The following is a 19,908-nucleotide window of genomic DNA, read 5'->3' as shown; positions in this document are numbered from 1 at the left end:
GGGATGTTTTCAAACCGTAGGACACACCTTTGGTCTCCACACATTGCCCTCAGTTGTGCCAGGTTTCCTGACTGGGAGTGAAATAATCTTCACTTTTAGCTGTATGAGGGGAGAGTGGGGGCGGGGGAAGAACGGTCTGCTACTGTTTCTACCGTCAGCCCTTCTGACAGAAAGAGACAAGGCCCACAGCTGTGGAGTGCCCGTGAGGGTCTGAAGCAGGGCTCGGTGCTGTGGGGCTCACACTGCCTTTCAGAGTATTTGTTCTTCATGTCTCATGGAATGGGGACCCCCTGCTGCATCCATGCAGATGAGGGATGAGCCTTGGGTGCCACGGGCACAGCAGCCAGCTCTGTCCTCTCCCCCAGTCTTGGTTCTGGAGGTGTCTGTCTGTTCCGTGTGTCTATCTCTTGACCTTCCTCTGTCAGAGGAGGTTGAACCTCCTGCCCCCACTCCTGCCCCCGGGCCACCGGGCTCCTAGAGACAAGTTCTGCTTCCCTTCAGGGACACGGGGAAGCTGCAAGTTTTCTAGTTTGAGACTGTGACTTCTCAGGGTGGTTGGCTGAGGGCATTTTCTTGTGGTGCCCCCCCCATGTATCTTCCCCCATGTATCTTCCCCCGAGAACAAACTCTGCCAGTAAAATATTCAGCTTTTCTTTTTAGACGGCTTAGCTTAGCATTGCTCATTTTCTGTCCGTGGATGTCACCAACCATGTGGCAATGAGCTTATATAAGAATTCCCCAGGTACAGGGCCTTGGCCTTGTGGGAACAGGCTCTCTGTGAAGTTCTGCTCTCTCTTGCCAGGGGCATATTTGAGCCGATGTCAGGTGTCATATTGGACACACAGCAGGAAAGGGGAAACAGCTGCTTTCCAAACCAGCCTAGAACAGGTGAAAAAAAGGGGGGGTATATTACAGCCACACCCCTGTCCACATAGCAAACCCCTCCCCCAGGGTTCTGAGATGCGTTTCCTCACCTAGCACCATTTTGTGCAAGTCATCCCAGAACTTGGTGACTTTAACAGTTGTGTTTAGTGTGCCCCTCTGTATTAGTTAACTTTTCTGTTGCCGTGATAAAACATCATGATCAAAGAAACTTATACAAGTGTTAATTTGGTTTCACAGTTCCAGGACATTAAAGTAAGTCTATGATGGCAGGAACAGCTGAGGGATCAAAGAGAATGGCAGGAGTCTTTGAAACCTTAAGCCTGCCCGCCCACCCCCAGTGACACACCTCCTCCAACAAAGCCACACCTCCTGACCCTTCCTAAACAGTTCCACCAACTGTTAATACATATGCTAGCCTATGGAGACTGTGCTTATTTAAACCACCACATCCTCTCTCTCTCTCTCTCTCTCTCTCTCTCTCTCTCTCTCTCTCTCTCTGTGTGTGTGTGTGTGTGTGTGTGTGTGTGTGTGTGTGTGTGTACACACACATGTATACTCTACGGCCTGTGGCTGTGGTCAGCTGGAGCGTTGTAGGTGGCTGGGCATCTATCCTCCTGCACCTGCCCCAGTGGGTGGAACAGGTTCCTTTGTGTTGATGGAGGTGTTCAGGAGGCCTCGGTGAAGAGCTGTGTGGTCCTTTAAAGCAGGCCCAGGTTCTGTGGTAACAGTCCTCTTAATGTTTGCTAGAGCAACAGACACAGATGCATGGGGCTGTGGGCCTGGGGCAGGTAGGTGCACAGTATGCTCCTTTCCGGCTGGCCCTTTACCCAGGCTGCATCAGGCTCCATCTCCTGTCTTCAGGGGGCTATGAACTGAGATACCCTCATCGCAGCCACCAGGGGCAGGGCAGGAAGGTCTGCCACAGATTGTTTTTGAGACTGGGAGTGGGAGACGGCTGATGGCTTCCAGTGTCTCTTTGTATTAGCTGTCTCATGGAGTGACAGACAGCTCAAGCCAGGCAACTCCCAGTGTCTGATTCTGTGGGTGCTGGGCAGTTCTGCTGGCCTTGGGTCGGGAATGACCTCATGCATATGCCAGGGCTTCAGTTGGGGTCCAGGAAGGAGCTGGCCAGATGGGTCTCATCACGGGCTGAGAGGACTGCCAAAGCAGTGTGCACAAGGGCAGTGTGCACAAGGGCAGTGTGCACAAGGGCAGGTGGGATTCGTAGGCAGGTAGCTAGTAACAGTGTCCTTCACTGGCCTCTTTGGTATTGGAAGGGCTTTGATTTTAAGTTAGTATTCTCTTTTAAAGCTCTCAAGTTAGTATTATCTCTATTCAAGCTCTCAAAGGTGTCCTTTGGGACAGTCTTCAGAGACAGATTATTCTGTGTGACTTCTAATGTGGGTCTTGTTGATGTCTATGTAAACCAGGTTTTCTTGCTCTCGGGGACCATTGATTATCAGTTTCATGCCGCTCTTGGTGTTGTGACTTAGGGACACAGAAGTGAGTGAGTGAGCATGGCCCCGAAACTTCCTCGGCTTAGTTAGTCTAGAACATGAGACAGTGCAGAAGAGGAGGGTCAGTGTGTCTGGGGAGATATTACACCTAGAAAGTGAAGTGTCCTGGCGTTCAGACCGGAAGCAGAGTGGGAGCTGACCGTGTGGTGTTGGCTTATGCAGGGCAGTGGAGAGCAGTCCTCAGTATCTTCTGGAATGCTTAAAAAGTGTGGATTGTATGCAACTCCCCAACCCTCACTGGGTTTAATGGTTCAGCCGGGTGGGGGAAGACACCAACCCACATCCTGGACCCAGAACTGGCTGGCTTCCCTGGGAGAAGGGCCAGAGGAAGAGAAAGGCCTGGGTTGGGATCTGAGTGGTTTGCTGGATTGAGGGCCAGTGTGAAGATCCCTTTGGCACCAGGGGTTGGAAGAAGAGCTGAGGCAAGCTGTGGAGGCCAAGTTATAAGGGGGCAGAGGGTGGTGTGGCTGATGGAGCTCCAAGGAAGGCTGCATCACTGGTGACCAGCGTCGCCCCGCCAGACTGCTGTGGATGGGGCAGGCAGGCGCCGAGGACAGCCGAGGAGCTTGTGCAGCGTGGGAGGACGGGCCTGTTGAGGCCACTGGAGGGCTCTTGCCTGTCCTAAGTGGGAGGAACCTGAGCGTGCTGCCCAGGGCAGGGAGCCAGCAGACAGGGATGGGTGGGAGGAGAGCTGCCCAAAGGGTGCTGGTGAAGCTTCGCAGAGAGACAAGGATGGACTCAAAAGTCCCTAGATTAGCGTTAGCCTTGAAGAAAAGGAAGGCCTCTCCACTTCACCCTGGAGGGAAGGAGGTAAGAGGGTTAGACTGCAGGGGCTGCCCTGTCGGGGGAATTCTACTAAAGGAGGGGCATGGGTGTCCCTCACCTGGGTCTTTACTCATGGCTGCTCATGTGATGCGAGAGGGATGCAAGATGCCACCCCCTCACACTCTTTAGCATTCATTGGGGATATTCCAGAAAATGGCTTTGAAGAGTGCTTACCTAGTAAACCTGGCACGTTTAAAATAAAGGGAGTTTTAGAGTTACCCACCAGCTTCCCAAACAGCCCCTACTTCAGGAGATTACCCTCAACTCTAGAGCTTTCCCAGGCTGTCTTGGCAAATGAAGGGTCTTGCAAAAACTTCTGGGTGTCTGAAAGACATTGCTGCTGGTTCCACGGCTGGAAACAGCAGCTGTCCAGGTCTGGGCTGCCCGGACAGTGCTGTGTTTGAAGTGCAAATGGAGGTGAATGGGCTTTCTCTCCTTGGATTTAGTGGGAATGTGTTTAGCTTTCTGTGAACAAGGAGGTCACGGCCAAAACTGCAGTCTTTGCAATCCTAGAAGTTTCTTAAGCATTGTGCACAGTGCCAAGAGACAGCCCTTCTCCCCATATTCTTTTTGTGGTAACTGGCACATTTCACACTGTGTGTACCATGCCCAGCGTGTGGACTTATTTTAGCTGTGTGTGACTCTGGGTACCTTCTACCTTCGTGTGAGAACGGGGACCTGGTTAGTGCCTGGTTCTTGTCTTACAGTGAGCACAGCAAGGCTCCCAAGTTAGACCATTGTAAGCCAGGTACTTGGAACTTCAACTCTGAAAGCATGTGAGTGGCTGGCACCCAGTGACAGCAAGGTCATTGTCACCGTGCTGCTGGTGTTGGCATGTCTTGGGCCTTTGACCTACTTTGTTACTGCTCACAGATAACCTTTACTTCTCATTCTGTGTCCCCTTCCTCTGCCCCCCCTTGCTCTCTTTCCTGTGCCCCCCCCTTAACCCCCCAGTCGTGCAGTGTCTTTGAAGCATTGATAATAGGCTTTGAAAGATATCCGGGCACCCTCTTCTTTCTGTGGGAAATGTGTTTACCAGACTGGCTTTGGGGCTTCTAACAGCCTTGGGAGCTGCAGGTTTCCGGTGCCACTGGCACTTTGCTCTGGGCAGGTACTGGCTCTGAGATGTCTCCTGCCCCTGCTGAGACATGCCCTCAGACTATGTCTGGATGTGATTGTCCCTGCTGGGAACCCTGGGTCAGGGCTGTGTGGGTTTTGGGACCCGTGTCCGCACTGTCCTTGGATATGGCTGCTGTGTCGCCGCACCTTCAGGCTGATTCATGCTTAAGCGCTGTTAAAGTTTTTTCACGCTAACTGCATTTGTTGGCAATGGGATCTGGTTATTGTTCTGGCAAAGAAAATGATTGTATTTATTGGGGGTTGAAACGGTCTGTTATAATTAGGTTGTGGATTTTCTTCCCCTTCCCTCTTAGGTGAGAGCTGATTCACCTATATTTTAGCAAATGTCCATCTAGAGTTAGGATATGGTGGAGATGGGTTGAGAAAAAAGGAGAATTTTTGCTGGGAGCAAACCAACTTCTCACCCCTTTCGTCCCTTGCCTACGGAACCCAGGGACCCACCCCTACGAGGCAGGCCTTTTATCACTGATACGTTGCCTGCCCAAGAGCAAGTCTTAAAAATAGCTAAATAATCTATTCTAATGCATTTCAATATACACTTTGCATTTTGTTTCATTATACAAGTTGGCATTGTTCTCGTCCTACATTTGCTATTTGTTTAACTTACACATGTAGATAAGACGTAGGACTTTGAGATCCCTGACCCTGAAAAATGTAGTCACAGCACCATGTCCTTGTCATAGAGAGCAGAACAGTCCCTCCAAGGCCCTTGTCAAGGAGCTCCATTCTAGGTAGGAAGAGGAACCAGCTGTGGCTCTGGGAATTCTAATGTCTCCTCCCTCTTCTCCTGCAGAACCTGAAAGCAGACCCAGAAGAGCTTTTTACCAAGCTGGAGAAAATTGGAAAGGGCTCTTTTGGTGAAGTGTTCAAAGGCATTGACAATCGGACTCAGAAAGTGGTTGCCATAAAAATCATTGATCTGGAAGAAGCTGAAGATGAAATAGAGGACATTCAACAAGAAATCACAGTGCTGAGTCAGTGCGACAGTCCATATGTAACCAAATATTATGGATCCTATCTGAAGGTAAGGCTTAAAAATAACACTGCTTCCCATTGTGCTGCACTTGGCCGAGTGGAGCGAGCGAGTGGACATGGAGGACTCTGATTAGCACAGCAGGTTTCCAGAGCAAGGAGAGATTCTTTGACCTTTATGTTCCAAAGAACGTGACTTTGGTGATGGCGTCATTATCATGGAAAATGTCATTCACGGGATTTTACTTTTGATAAAAGCATTGGTGTTGGCATTCTCTTTCAAAGGAGAAACTGTTTGAACGGGGTGGGGGGGGCTTTGTTGTTGTTCATTAATTTATAACGGTAACGGTAACCACTAATCACTCATACGGTAGCTGGGTCATCAGCTGTGGTTTACGTTGGTGCTGTTTGTGCGCTGCTGAGAGTTGATGGTGTTGATGAGGTAGAATAAGTTAAGCAGAGGTGACAGTAGTGAACAGTGCAAATGGCCCCTGGTCTCTCCTCCGTTCTTTGTTGCATCAGTCCAGCGGCTCTCAACCTGTGGGTCTCTGAACGACCCTTTCACAGGGGTCGCCTAAGACCATCAGAAGACACAGATGTATGATTCATAACAGCAAAATTACAACTATGAAGTAGCAGCAAAAATAATTTTATAGTTAGAGTCACCACTCACGAGGAACTGTATTTAAAGGGTTGCAGCATCAGGAGGGTGGAGAAGCACTGTGTTTTGACCATGCATGGAAACCGTCTGTTGTGGGTATCATAGGGTCATCCTGTCACTAAGAAAGCTCAGGGTGAGTCCTGTGTTCAGGCCCCTACACAGGTGGCCATCTCACTGAGATCATAAAAGTAGTGTCCTTAGAACTGGAGATCTAGAACACTTAGGAACTGGTGCAAAAACATCTCTTGACATCATGTTTGTGGAAGCCAGAACTTCCTATGTAGGAGCAAGCGTTTGCCTATGAAGGCAGCGGAGACGAAGTGTGCCCCCTCTCTGACCACTTGCTGGACATACCTGCTGTCTGAAAGCAGAGGACAGGGTTGGTTCTTGTGGAAATTCCATGATTATTGGTTTAAGGTTGAAAATTTTGAGACCCATTGGTTCACCAAAATGAATAACAGGAAATGAAAATTGGGTGGTTATGCTATTATTACTCTCTTGTTATTCTATTGTTAATTCTATTGGTATTCTCTTGTTACTGTGAGAAAGGACGGCTGCCTTTATATAGCTTTTTGAACTGAAAATGGCGTAGGTAGCACTGGGCTTGAATGTTGTCATTCATTTTGGTGTGGGGCCGCTAATGATTTTCTGTAACATCTCTGCTTCCTCTTTTGTGAAGGGGGGAGGGGGCGACAAAGAAACAACAACAAAACCCATGATAATGCACTTTGTGGTTGCAAAGATTACATGGAAATTGAGTTTGTGAAAGTACTTGCTTTCACTTAAGGTTGTTTGTTCCCTTTCTCATTGGGTTTATTCTGTCTTACTCATGCGTGTTTTGATGAAGGTAGTTTTTACTGAAAGTTTTCACTGAGGGCAACCACAGGCCAGCAGGGAGGGGCGCGCAGCTCAGCCTGGGGAAAGCCTGGCGTGTGCAGTGTTACGTGGTCCTGTTGGATTTCATGTAGGTTGCTGCTGAGGTGTGGAAGAACCTTGCAGAATTTGGTTATTTGTAAATGGGTGGTTATGGGTGGCTGTAAACACTTCCTCCATTCTTTGCTGCTAATCTAATTAAACTGTATTTTTAGCAAATATCTTTCTGAAGTTAAGAAATTTTGGAGATAGGGTCAGAAAAAAGTGGAATTTTTGCTTAGAGTGAACCAATCTCTCTTCTCTTTTTTTTTTTCCTGGGGATTGAACCCATGCTTCTCACATGCCAGGTAAGCTGTAATCAAGTCATAGAACTGCTTTGTAGAACATTTTTTTCTTCCAAGGTAAAAAATTATGGTAATTGTGATGGTTAGTTTTAATTGTTAACTTGACACAATCTACAATCACCTGGAGAGTCTCTAGATCAGGTCGGCCTGTAGGCGTGGACTCAGGAAGATCTTCTTAATTAGATTAATTGGCATGGAAAGACCCATCCCACTGTTGACAATACCATTCCTTAGACAGGGTTGCTGTGTGGTTTTTATTTTTTTACTTTTTTACTCTTTACGTAGGTCTGCTCTCCAGCTCCCAAATAAATACACACAAAGACTTATTTTTATTTATGAATGTCCAGCCTGAGCTTGGCTTATTTCTAACCAGCTTTTCTTAAATTATCCCATCTACCTTTTGCCTCTGTTCTTTTATCTTTTTCTGTCTTATATGCCTTTCTTCTTACTCCATGGCTTGCTCTGTGTAGCTGGATGGCTGACCCCTGAGATTCTCTGTTCTTTCCTCACTCCTTGGTCTCTCCTCCCAGGCTTCTCCTCCTGTTTATTCTCTCTGCCTGCCAGCCCCGCCTAGCCTCTCTCCTGCCTGGCTATTGTTTGTTCAGCTCTTTATTAGACCAATCAGGTGCTTTAGCAGGCAAAGTAACACAGCTTCACAGAGTTTTAAGCAAATGCAACATAAAAGAATGCAACACATCTTTGCATCATTAAACAGATATTCCACAGCGTAAACAAACGTAACACATCTTCAGCTGATGTATGCCCCACAGCAGTCCTGGGCTGTGTCAGAGAGAGATGCTGAGCAGGAGAGAGTACCCATGGCTTCGAGGTTTGTCTGCCCTTGACTGGATGTGACCAGCTGCTTCCGTCTTGCCCTGACTGTCCTGCAAGAGACTGTGACCTGAAATTGTGAGACACACAAACCTGGTTTTCCTTAAGGTTTCTTTTGTCAGGGTATTTTATCACAGTAGAAATGAGAATTTATCACAGTAGAAATGAGAACTAGAGCAGTGCTGTAAGGGGAAGGCGGCACACTGCGTCCACACTGTCCACTTAGGTGGAAAAGTCAAAGATGAAGACCTATCATTTAAAGTGAATTCACTATTGTTTAAGTGTTTAATTTGGGGGAAATTAAACCAGCTAGGATATTAACCAGAAGTCCCCTTCTCCCACAGCCACTGTCCAAACTTTCTATTGTAGTATACCGTACTCAGGGTCTGATGGAATGGGGCGAGTGGGGGCTGGACTGGGTGGGGAGTGCCATAGAGTTGCAGATGGCAGCAGGTGAGAGTGGGTGGTGTGCCCTGCCTGCCTGCCTGTCGCCCCTCCCTGCAGCCTCTCAGTATGGTACCCTGCTGCTGTATTTGGGGGAGAGTGCCAGCCTGCCAGATCTCCACATGCAGGGTCACTGACGGCTTTTCTCTGTTGGTGGCAGTTGATCCACCAACATGAGGCCTCGAAGGCTGCTCACTTCTTACAGGATTACTGCAGGGTTTGGGAGCCTGGCATACAGTGGGGTTTTGGCAAATGGTAACTTGGAAGCATTCTTTTTCTTCTTTGTTTTAGGTGTTGTGTCAGTCACACGACTCAAAATCCTCTTCTAAAAAGCTCATTGTTAGCGTGCTAAGATGGAGTTCATCCTGCTCTCTCAGAACCATGTGTCTGGTCTTCGGCCTCATCCCAGCTCTGAAGCACATCAGGTGTGAGGCCCAGTAAAAGAAAAAGAAACACGAGCTTTTCACATCCTCACTCAGAGTGTCTCTTAGGGATGCCTGCCCCACGGGCTCAGATCCAGGGTTTACAGTGAGGTTTTTAATCTTGTTTTTCTTTAATCAGTTCCTTAAAGTTGTTAGGGTATTTTAGCCACAAGATTCACCAGAAATTAATACTGAAAATGTCCCCGATGAGTTCTGAGAAGGACCTGTTGTGGTGAAGGTGCCGGGTGCGTACCTCACCTCACTTCAGAGTGGCTTTTCTTTGCTGTATTCTTTTTGCTTTTGTAAGTTTAGAAACTTTATTTGTTCTAGGAAGTTGGCCAGAGTCCTCAGAACTTCTGAAACTGTCCCCAGTGCCAGCAGCCTTGGTGACCTTGAGCACATTGAAGTGCAGGGCCAGCACGTTCCCATGGTGACAAGGTCTCGATCTGTACATCCCTGAAATGGGTACAGGTGTGCAGACATGTTCTTGTGGCGCTTCTCAAAGTGATTGTACTTTCAGACGTGACAGAGATGGCCCCTGTGGTTGACAGTGATCTTCCGTGTCTTCATCTTGGTTACAACCCCAGTCAGGATCTGACCTCTGATGGAGGTGTTACCAGTGAAGGACATTTCTTGTCTATGTAGGTGCCCCCGATGACCTCCTTGGGCGTCTTGAAGCCTAGACTGATGTTTTTGTAGTACCGAGGGGGTTTCTGCTTACCCATTTCTCCCAGCAGAACACACTTGTTGGTTTGAAAGATTGTGGGCAGTGTTTGGTAGGCACACTCGGTCTTTATGTCTGCCGTCTTCACAGCAGGTGAGGAAAACAGAGGCGGGCCAACCCCCAGGTCTCCTCATTCACTCCGCAGTCAGTCCTTGGGCTCACTGGCTTGTCTTCCCTACCCACTCCAGAGGAAACTAGTCTCCACTGGCGGCGAGATGACCTTCCAGGAAAGAGACAGAAAGATGTTGGCGTGAGTGGCCAGTGTCTGTCCCTGGTCTGGGATGTCTTCTCCAGCATCCTTAGTGGTCACTTTCATGACCTTGGACCCTCTGAATTAGCACAAAAGAACACAGTCAGCCCCTGTGTGTAACCTTTGTGCTGGCTGGTCTTGCATCAGCTTGGCACATGGTAGAGCCGTTTTGGAAGAGGGAACTTTAGTTGAGAAAATGACCCTACCAGATGAGCCTGTGGCATTTGGGCATTTTCTTAATTGGTGAGGAGGGCCCAGCTCACTCCACACAGCGCCACCTCTGGGCTGGGGATCTTGCTATAAGAAAACAGTCTGAGGAAGCCATGAGGAGCAAGCTAGTAAACAGTGCTCCTTCACTGCCTCTGCTTCAGTCTCGGCCTCCAAGCCCCGCCCTGACTTCTGGATGATTGACTGCAAGCTGTAAGGTGAAATGAACCCTTCACCCACAAAGTTGCTTTTGGTCGTGGTGTTTTATCATAGCAATAAAAACAGACACCCGGAGCACAAACACTGACTGTGGCTCTCTGCCTTATCCGTATTGTGTTACAATCAAAGGAACATTTTTATATCTGGAGGAATTTATCTAGTCATGTGAAGAGCGGATCCTGTTAGAACCTGGCAGACACATTCCTTTATTCAGACCTTCGTTCCAGCTGTTCTTCAGAAAGCCAACCCCTGGTATGTCCCAGTTCCGGCCTGGAAAGTCTCATCAAAGCCCAGATTCTCTTACGCTTTTATTTCCAAAGACAGAATCCCACCGTGTTTTTCTGGTGTGGAAGAAAAAAGACACTGTTTTAGTATTAGAACATGAGAGATGATGACACTTATTCGGACTGGAGTCACTACACCAAATTTAAAGGGCTGGAGAAAGTCAACACTTGCCCCTGTGGAGCAGCCTTGCCCAGTACCAGGGTGTTGTGTGAACTGCGAGTGAAGCGTGGGTGATGGTCACCACTTCAGTGGCCTTTCTCACTGACGGTCCAAGAGCCAATGTCTGTAGAGGGTTCTGGTTGTCCATGCTGCTGGCTTCCAGTGAGCAGAGGTCTGGCATGGTCTTGTACATCCTGTAGTACATAGGACCACCCAAGTGCCAGAAGTCCTCCCGTTGAGAGCTCTGCCCCCTGGCAGGAATACAGATTTCTCAGAGAGAAATGCTATTTCCCTGGCTGATGTTTGGGACTGCTTTGGAATCCAAAGCATATTTTAGACAGAATCTGAGACCACAGTTGGGCCCATTTGAATTCCATGGTCAGACCAACTGTGGGCACAGTAAAAGGAAGACAGGTTCATACTGCAGAGACTGGGCTCACGTGCAACCTTTGCACTCTAGGCTGGGACGCTTAGAAGAACAGGCATCATTCGCAGGTGACACACCTGAAAGTTGTCAGTGGAACCTTTCCTGTCTGGTGGGAAGAGGGTCCAGGTACACCTGGTGGCCTGAGGAAGGAAGCTTGTTCACACTGGAGTTGCTTTGGGAATGTTGCCGTGCTCTCAGAGCGTGCGATGACACTGCATATAGAGAGAGGAGCTCCTCTCGCTGACGGCCACTAGGACGGGAAATTACAATTTCCCGTCTACAGTGGTCCTGAGCCTGAAAGTCCCTAAACCTTGGAGTTAACAAGAGTATTACTGAATAAGAAAGCAGAGACAGTACTGAAATAATTTCTTTTTGATTACCGTTTTTGTTTGTTTTGCTTTTAAAAGCGTACTTTGTTGTTTTAGCTGATTTTTTGTTGTTTACAAATGTTTTTGGGGGTTGTTTTTGTTGTCTCATGTAGCTCAGGCTAGCGTTGAACTCCTGATCCTCCAGCCTCTGCCTCCCAAGTTAGCTACTGTGTCCAGCTCAGTTTTCACAGGTTTTAGCTGAGTGTGCATAGGACTTGGTGCTGAAGTTCTTCCCGAAGGTTCTTGCCATCAGCTTTAGTGACCGGCTGTGTTCTCCGACACCAGCAAGCCATCTGTCATTTTCTTGAATTTCCTTCTCCATTTTCCACTTGCGGATCTCAGAGGAGGAGAGTTGAGGTTTTCAGACTTTGTGCTTTATGGCATCATCATCACTGACCTTTGTTAGATCCATCTCTGTGTGATTTTAATAGACAGAACATTGTCTTGTGTGTTGTGTTTTATTTTCCCTGTGGAATAACTTCTCAATATTCATACAGTAAAATCTGGGTGTACAGTTCTGTGTGCTCTACACATGTGTAGATTCTTACACACACTTGTGTCATGGCGTGAAGATCAGCCTCAGAATTCCAGAGAATCCTGCGCTGGCCAGCCAGCCATCACCAACCCCCCTGTATTCCGTCTGTCCATCATTTTGGCTTTTCCAGAGTGTCCTTGAACAATGAGTCCCCCGGTATGCCGCCTTTTGTTCAGTGGCCTTTTTCAGTTGCTGTGGTGCACAGTGGAGTTAGGCACAGTCAGCCACAGTTGAGTCTTTATATTGACACAGTACTTTACACACTACCACAGAGGCATCTAGAAGGCTACTTGGGTGTTTCCGGGGTTTGATGTCCTGAATGCAGGCTGCCATAAACATCCACACATTGTTTTCGAATGAACCCGAGTTTTTCGTTTCCCGAAAATATGTAGTGGTTAGTGTCCTTGTGACTGTCCAGGGTGGTTGCTTCCCTTACATTCTCCTTGGCACTTGGTATTTTTAGTCCTTACTAGTCCGTTTTTCAGCAGGAGTAGAGTGGTTCCTGATAGCTTGGAGTCCTATTTCCCTAATGGCCTTTGAGTGTGTTTCACATGGCCTGCTATTTCCCTGTGGCACTGTGGATGTCACACTGTGACCTAAGACCATTATGAAAGCTGCCAAGTGGCATTCAGAAGGGCCCCGCTGCTTCGTATGCCCCTGCCAGCGGGGCGTTTGCATTTCCCATTATTTTCAGGTTCCGTCCATCCGTCCGTCCATTCGAGCTTTGTTGAGCTATAATTTGTGTGTGAAACAATTTTACTTATTTAAAATGTATGATGTAGTGGTTTCTGGTGTGGGGTCAGAGTTTGGTAGTCACCACCACAATCAATTTTAGAACATTGTTTTCATTTTAGAAAGAAACCCAGTGCTCCTCATAGTTAAGCCCCCTTTCCTCTCAACACGCCCAGCCTCTGGCAGACTGGATGGGAGAGCATACGTAGAACGTAGAGTCTCTGTTTTGTGTCGGGCTTTTGCTTAGTATAATAATTTCAGGGGCCGAGTGTGTGATGGTAACAGGTGTATTATTTAATTTTTAGTTGCTGCATGTGTTGGTTGTGTTTGAGTTGCTGTGATGTAGTATCTAAGACCCAACTTAAAAGGGGGCAAGATTGTTTTTGTTTCCCATGTCAGGTTTGGTCCATGGTTCTCTTGGCTCTGTCGATTTGAGCCTCTAAGTAGTGAGCAGAGTTAGCACTTCCTGGCCGTCAGGATGCTGAGAAAGGAGGGCACAGGACCAGTAACCTAACCTCTACTACCGGGTCCTACCAGCTAGAAGTTGCACTAGCACCATCAGCCAGGGGCCAAGCCTTTCTGAGTATGAATAAAGTTGCTGTGAACTTTTTTTCTTTTGTTTTGTTTTTTGTTTTTTCGAGACCGGGTTTCTCTGTGCAGCTTTGGAGCCTATCCTGGCACTCTCTCTGGAGACCAGGCTGGTCTCGAACTCACAGAGATCCGCCTGCCTCTGCCTCCCGAGTGCTGGGATTAAAGGTGTGCGCCACCAACGCCCGGCTGCTGTGAACTTCTGTAGTGATTTGTTCTGTGGACATTATGGTTTCATGTCCCCCAACTGTCCCCAAGGTGGGGTTCTTGGGTCATACACAACACTGTGGTTAGTCTTTCTGAGTAACTGGGGGTTTTGTTGTTTTCTTTTCAGATAACCTCTCACTTAATTGTGTGGTTCTAGCTGGCCTGGAAATCACTGTGTAGACCTGGCTGGCCGTGAACTCCAGAGACCAGCCTGTCTATGCTTCCTGAGGGCTGGGATTAAAGGTGTGTCTTGTTTTGGGAAAACTATCCAGGCTGTTTTACAAATGGTTGTCTACATAGGGTGCTCTCAAACTCACCATCTTCCAGCCTCCGCCTCACAAGCACCGAGAGTCCAGGCATGCACAGCCATGCTGGGTTCCATGTTGAGCATGGCTTGCCAACCTTACTTTATTAATTGTTAAGAAAAGTTTCTAGTTTTCCCAGATCTCATAGATAAAGGCAGTCTTTTGTTATGTTTATATGTGTTTTGACTGTGTCTCTGATCTTAGCCACTTTGATTTCTGTTGAATTCTTTGTTCAGATCATCTGGAACATTTCCAGTTCGGTTTTCTGTCACCCAGTGCTTGAGATGACAATTTAAGATATTTTCCTTCTCTGTCTATACTTTATAGTGTGTTTTTTGTTGGAGAACATCCTTGATTTTAATGTGATTAATCCTTCAGGTGAGAGGAAACCTTAGGACTTCTGCTTTTGGGGTGTTGTTTAACAAACATAGCAGCTTCCTTGGGTTAGAAATTAAACTTTTTTCCCTATCTTTGTAATTTAACCTGCTACATGTAAAGTGGTGTGAGGCTGTGGGTCCCAGGGAAGAACTCTTGTGTCCGGTAGCCCTCCGTGGTGAGCCGTGTTGCTCCATGTATAGATTTGAGTTTTCTGTGATACTATTTACTCATCAGACATTGCTTTAAGGTCCTCTTGAGCGCTTTCCCTCTGTGTCTCAGAGTGGGGATGCTTGTGTTTTGATAGGTGGAGATTCACAAGCTCACTTTTGAGGAACTGTTGTAGAGAAGCAAGATGAGATATGGTTAGAAAGAAAGAAGAGAGGACTGTCAGTATTCTGCTGCTGCAGGCTGAACTGATGCCTGCGTCTCAGAGGGCTGGCAGCGCCCCAGAGACTTCTTCACCATGTTTGCTCAGCCGTGAGAGAGAGAGAGAGAGAGAGAGAGAGAGAGAGACAGAGAGAGAGAGAGACAGAGAGAGAGAGAGAGAGAGAGAGAGAGACAGAGAGAGACAGAGAGACAGAGACAGAGAGAGAGACAAAGAGAGAGAGTTGTCTCTGTCTGGTCTCTGGATGGGATGAGGAAGCCATGGCAGGCAGGTTGTTCATTGGGCTGGGGCACGGGCAGAAAAGCGTGGTGTTTCTCTGTTCTATGGTTTGTGGTCTTGAACCTGACTAGTCTTATCAAATACTGTTTCCCTTTTTGGAATCCTTTTGCACTGGTGGCTTGTCCTCCTAGGGACATTCCAGAGTTTCACATTTCATTGCTGGTGGGGGACAAGTGGCACTGCCCTGTGAGAGGCACCCTTGATGGCTCCGCTCTGGGTTTTCCAGCCCAGTTCTGTCACCTGTTTTCAGTTTGTTCTCGGGTGCTAGTACCCATGGAAGCTGGGGCTGCCTGCAGGCCTCTGGCCCAGCTCAGCACCTCACACTTGCCTGCAGTCTGAGTCTGTTGCATAACCTCTTCAGACAACCTCGGGTGCCCTGGAGTGGAATTTTCAGTGTATTGCTGGTAGCTCACCAAGAGACGTTTTGCCTGTCCTGTTCCTGTTTCCCTCTGTCCTCATTGATCTGGTGATGATGTCACCTCTGTACTAAGGCCGAGAAAGAGTGACAGTAGCCCGGGCTCATGCAGGTAGCTCCACAAGCTGGGCAATGCCCCCACATTCCTCCTTAATATGTGGCTGGGAAATTAGGCTCCCTCAGTTATGAGGCCTCTTCAGATACCAGAGTTCTAGTGTGTCAGCCAAAGTGAGTTCTTCAGGGTAGTGCTGTCCCTCCCTGTGCTGTGGTTCTGTGGTTCAGTTCTGCAGAGTGGGCCTCATTTCTTACTGGTCTGTGGTCCTTCGCTTTTCTCCTGTTGCCACTGCCCTGTTCCTCACCAGTGGACAGGCCTTGGTTACCTTGGTGGAAGTGTGCCGACGTCTTGCTTGGTGCCGTTTCACCCTTGCGAGCTATAAAGATCACACTCTGGGAAATCTAAGTGTGGCCACTGAGAGAAAGTGTTTCTCTCGGCTTTCCCTCTGGGATAGTGTTGTGGAGAGTGACTCTGGCTCAGTAAGTGGATGAGGGCACGTGGGCGTTTTGTGTGAGGTGGGTGTTCTGCCCACAGAATCCCCTGTGCAGAGTGGTTGCTGGGGCCTGTGGCTGCTGGCCATGGTCAGTTGGAGTCATTGGGGTGGGGTGGGGTGTCAAAGAGACTTACTGAGGGGCAGCCAGGAGGTCACTGGGTAGCCACTGTGACAGTTTGTGTTCCTTATAATAAAGGGAAACATCTTGCTTGGGACTTTATTTTAACCCTTGCAGGGTATCTGCCATTCATTCACCCAAACAGTAACTGAGAGTGTTCTTTATGCAGCCAGGCTAGCCTTGGAACTTGCTCTGTAGCTCAGCGTGGCCTCTATCTCCGCTATGCTGGAGTTACAGACATGAGCCTCCATGACAGGATTCTGTGCATCTCTTAGGGTTTGCTTTTTAAGCTGGTAGCCACACATAAATACAGCCTTTGCTGGTTAGTTCCTGGTTCTTGCATGGCCTCAGCATGTCACACTGTTATGCTTGCTCTAGGAGACCTGCAGCCCTCTGCAGGCCCTGCCCTTTCTTTCCCTGGGCCTCATGGCTGCTTTAATGAAAGAACAAACTGAGCCGTCAGCCATGCCAGGTTATTAAGAGAATTCAATATTGTACCACGTTTTCTATTAGTTGGTCTAATATTATAACAGACTTGTTATTACTTTTTCTGTTTTTTACCAAGTGTGCCTCCATTTTATAGTCAGGAAATTATAATTGGTTCATTGGTAGGGCTGCTGACAAAAGGCATGTTTGGCATCTCCTTTGAGCAGACAAGTGCTGTGTCTGTTAGCCTGCCACTGGACCTGTTAGAGGTGCGCACAGCAGAATATGTTCCTAGCTTGATGGTAACTTTGTAAGTAGTGTCTCTGGCGTGCCTTTAGCTGGCATTTGTTTCTGCCTCATGGAAAGCATAAGCAGATGTTGCCAGTGTGTTCAAGGTGTGAACACACTGGCGGTCCTTCTAGGTCTTTGCTTTTTGAAAACTGCCAGGAGAATTCCATGTGTGAAGAAAGCTCTAGGCTCCGAGGCTAGCCCCCTCCTGGTAGTTAGAGCTGTGCATGATTCCCGTATGTTTGGCTCCAAAGGCAGGCCTCCAAGACCCTCCATCCTCAGACGACTGTAGGGCCCTCCCTGCCCCAGGGTCAGATGTGGTTGCCATGCAGAGGGAATGTGAAGTGGCCTTGCCCCCAGAACCACTTAAAGATAGGTGACCTCAGTATGGGCTCTGAAGGTTGGTGGGGGAAGGCCAGTCATTTGTGCTTGGTGAACACAGTAAAAGGTCACATGGCGGGGAGGGGGGAAGGTCAGGGCTAGTTTCCTGGTCTACAGAGTGAGTTCCAGGACTGCAGGACAGTTGCACAGAGAAACCCTGTCTCAAAAAACCAAGAAGAAGGGGGCGGGGGCAGTGGAACTGAACTGTCTCTAATGGGTAAGGAAGAGGAGAGGATACAGCTAGTTTCAGGGTCTCATCATGGCGGTGTTGGAGGCATGCATGTATGCACACACAAACACAAACACACACACACATACACATACACACATGTGCGCGCACACACATGCATACATATACGTGCACACATATACACATGCACATGTGCACGCACACGTACACACGTTTCTGTTTGTTTGGTGGTGCTGGTCATTACAGCCCCTCAGGGCCACGGTGTGCCGTCAGCCAGACACATCTCAATTCCTGAAAGTGGGACTCTTTCTGGTTACTTTGTTAACTGGAGACTTGAGTTTGGAAGCACACGGGCTGTGGGCGATGGTATATTTTGTCAGAGCACTGTTACGGTTCCCTTCCGGCCCTGTCTTCATTTCGGAGCCTAGTGGAGCTCCCAGAGGAGACACAGTAGGTGCTGGCTGATTGAGCAACCCCGGGCATGTTTGGGCCAACATTTGATGCCATGCTGTCCCCTTTGCTGGGCTCTAAGGAAGGTCTGATGCAGCACTTCCCGAAAGATCTAACGTGTGATACCATAGGTGTCATTTTTCTGTCAGTGTCCCGGGTCTGCACTCCCTCTTACTAGATCTCTCTAGGCTAAGTACTCTGGCAGATGAGGAAACTGGAAGCCTGGGTAGGAGCCCCGTGTAGAGAGGTCAGCTTAGCACCAGCAGGTGGCCCCCTCCTGTCTGTGAGCTGAGTCCAAGATCCATCTTTTCAACCGTGGGTAGTTACAAACCGTGGGGGTGTCCTGGACATGTTCACTCTTCAACAATCCACGTGTGCAGTGCTTGTATTGCTGTGTGTATCAGGTGGTCTAGACAGGGTTTTAGCACATGTGAGAGACTGTATCTATGATGTACAAACACCGTGTCTGTAGTCTAAGGGCTCGAGATCCTGTATGGCTCCTGATCTCCCAGGCTCTCCCAGATCTCTTGATGTTGGGGCTTTGTGGTGGGTCTGAGCAGGTTCCTTAGATGTGTGGTTTGTCTGCCTTTTGGAGGTAGGGTCTTGAACTTCAGGTCCCCTTGCTTCCAGATGCTGGGGTGACAGGTACTGCTGCCACCCACTTCTGGAGAAATGGTTTAAAATTTGGATGATACAGCAAAGGGCCATGAGACATTTCATAATAGGAGGCAATTACTGAAATTATCTTAGGGTAAAGTGTAATTGTTTCCAGGGTGGTGATACTGTGAGATTTGAGAACAGTGAGCTGTGAGGATTTGCTGTGTGTGTTCTGCTACTTCAGGGAGCCAGAACAGTTCAGCACATGGGAAATCTCAGAAAGCCACCTGCCACCAGTTCAAAGCTTAGCTGAATGTCACCTCAAAGGTTTTTTGTCAGGGTTTGTGTTGAATTTGTGTGAAGACTTTTCTGGGGTTTCTCCTGTCTTGGGTGGGTGAGGGGTACTTTCCCTGCATGTTAGCTACGGAGTTAGGGAGTCACAGGATACAGCCCTTTCAGAGTGGCCATGACCGTTGCCCTTAGGTCTGGCAGTGTGGCTCGTGTTTCTCCATCAGGCGCCTCATGTCCACATAGGTAGCCTTATTGCCTTAATTAATTAATTAATTAATTAACTAATTAACTAATTAATTAATTAATTCTTACGCCCTCCTGCAGGCTCACAGTTTCAGCATCTCCTTTGGTCAGAACACACAGGGGTGGAGGCTGCCCACACTCCTTGATGTAGGTTTCTGTGAGGCTCCACACATCACTCCACACGGAAGCACTTCGCAGAGCAGATCTTCAAGAGTAGACAGTAGACAGTGACTGCCAGAGCCTGGAAAGGTGAGGGATGGATAGAGGAGAAACTCCCAGTGTTTCAGAGCATGGGAGGGGAACTATGGTTAGGACAGTTAATTTGAGTTTTGTAAATTGCTAGCAGAGGAGATTCCAAATCTTCTCCCAATCCAAGGTAGTGATAGTGTCTGAGGTGAAATGACAGTTACCCTGATGTCACCAGTTTGCCCTAGATATACGTGCAATGCCTCATTGTGCTGTGTAAATGTGTGCAGTTATGGCGTGTCAAGGAAAATAAGAAAGAAAGCTTCAGGAGGGTGAACAGGTTAAGGAAACGGGGTCCTTATTGAAGCTGCTTTCAAGGAAAAGCAGTGGGACTTCCCGCCCTCGTGCCGGTGAGCCTAGGGGAGATAGCTGGGGTGGGGCTGAGGGACACTACACTCTTCACGCCTCTACCACACAGCACTTGCTGCTCCTTCTCACGCCACCTGTCGGCTTCCCCCATTCTCACGGTGACTCATGAGGGGTTGTGCCGCCCTGGCCTTCATCCGCATTTTATTTTCTCCAGAGTCAGCGACCTCACAGCAGCACCCACGGTCTTCAAGGTTGAGAGCTTGTCTAATGGCTGGTCTTGCCTTGGTTGTTAGCAGTCTGTTCTGAGCTGCAGTCAAACTGTCCCCGGGGCACACCTGACAGCACTTACAGACTGGTCCTAAGAGGCAGGACTTGATTGGATCACCTCATCATCCTTTCTTTTGTTCAGGCTTTAACCTCCGTAATGGCAGAAACCAAGGCAGT

General features: G+C 48.3%; 1 protein-coding gene across 2 annotated transcripts in view; it reads left to right on the top strand.

The window, feature by feature from the left end:
- Stk24 (serine/threonine kinase 24) overlaps positions 1 to 19,908 on the top strand; it is a 92,383-nt gene that overhangs the window by 42,611 nt on the left and 29,864 nt on the right. For both annotated transcript variants that reach the window (XM_027393909.2, XM_027393908.1), the window contains exon 2: positions 5,161 to 5,391. In XM_027393909.2, the coding sequence (XP_027249710.1) occupies positions 5,161 to 5,391 (231 nt within the window). The remainder of the gene's footprint in view (positions 1 to 5,160; positions 5,392 to 19,908) is intronic.

This window comes from Cricetulus griseus, assembly GCF_003668045.3.
Source record: "Cricetulus griseus strain 17A/GY chromosome 1 unlocalized genomic scaffold, alternate assembly CriGri-PICRH-1.0 chr1_1, whole genome shotgun sequence".
Lineage (NCBI taxonomy): Eukaryota > Metazoa > Chordata > Mammalia > Rodentia > Cricetidae > Cricetulus > Cricetulus griseus.
The sequence above is the reverse complement of the archived record's forward strand: the minus strand, read 5'-3'. Positions and strand labels throughout refer to the sequence as shown.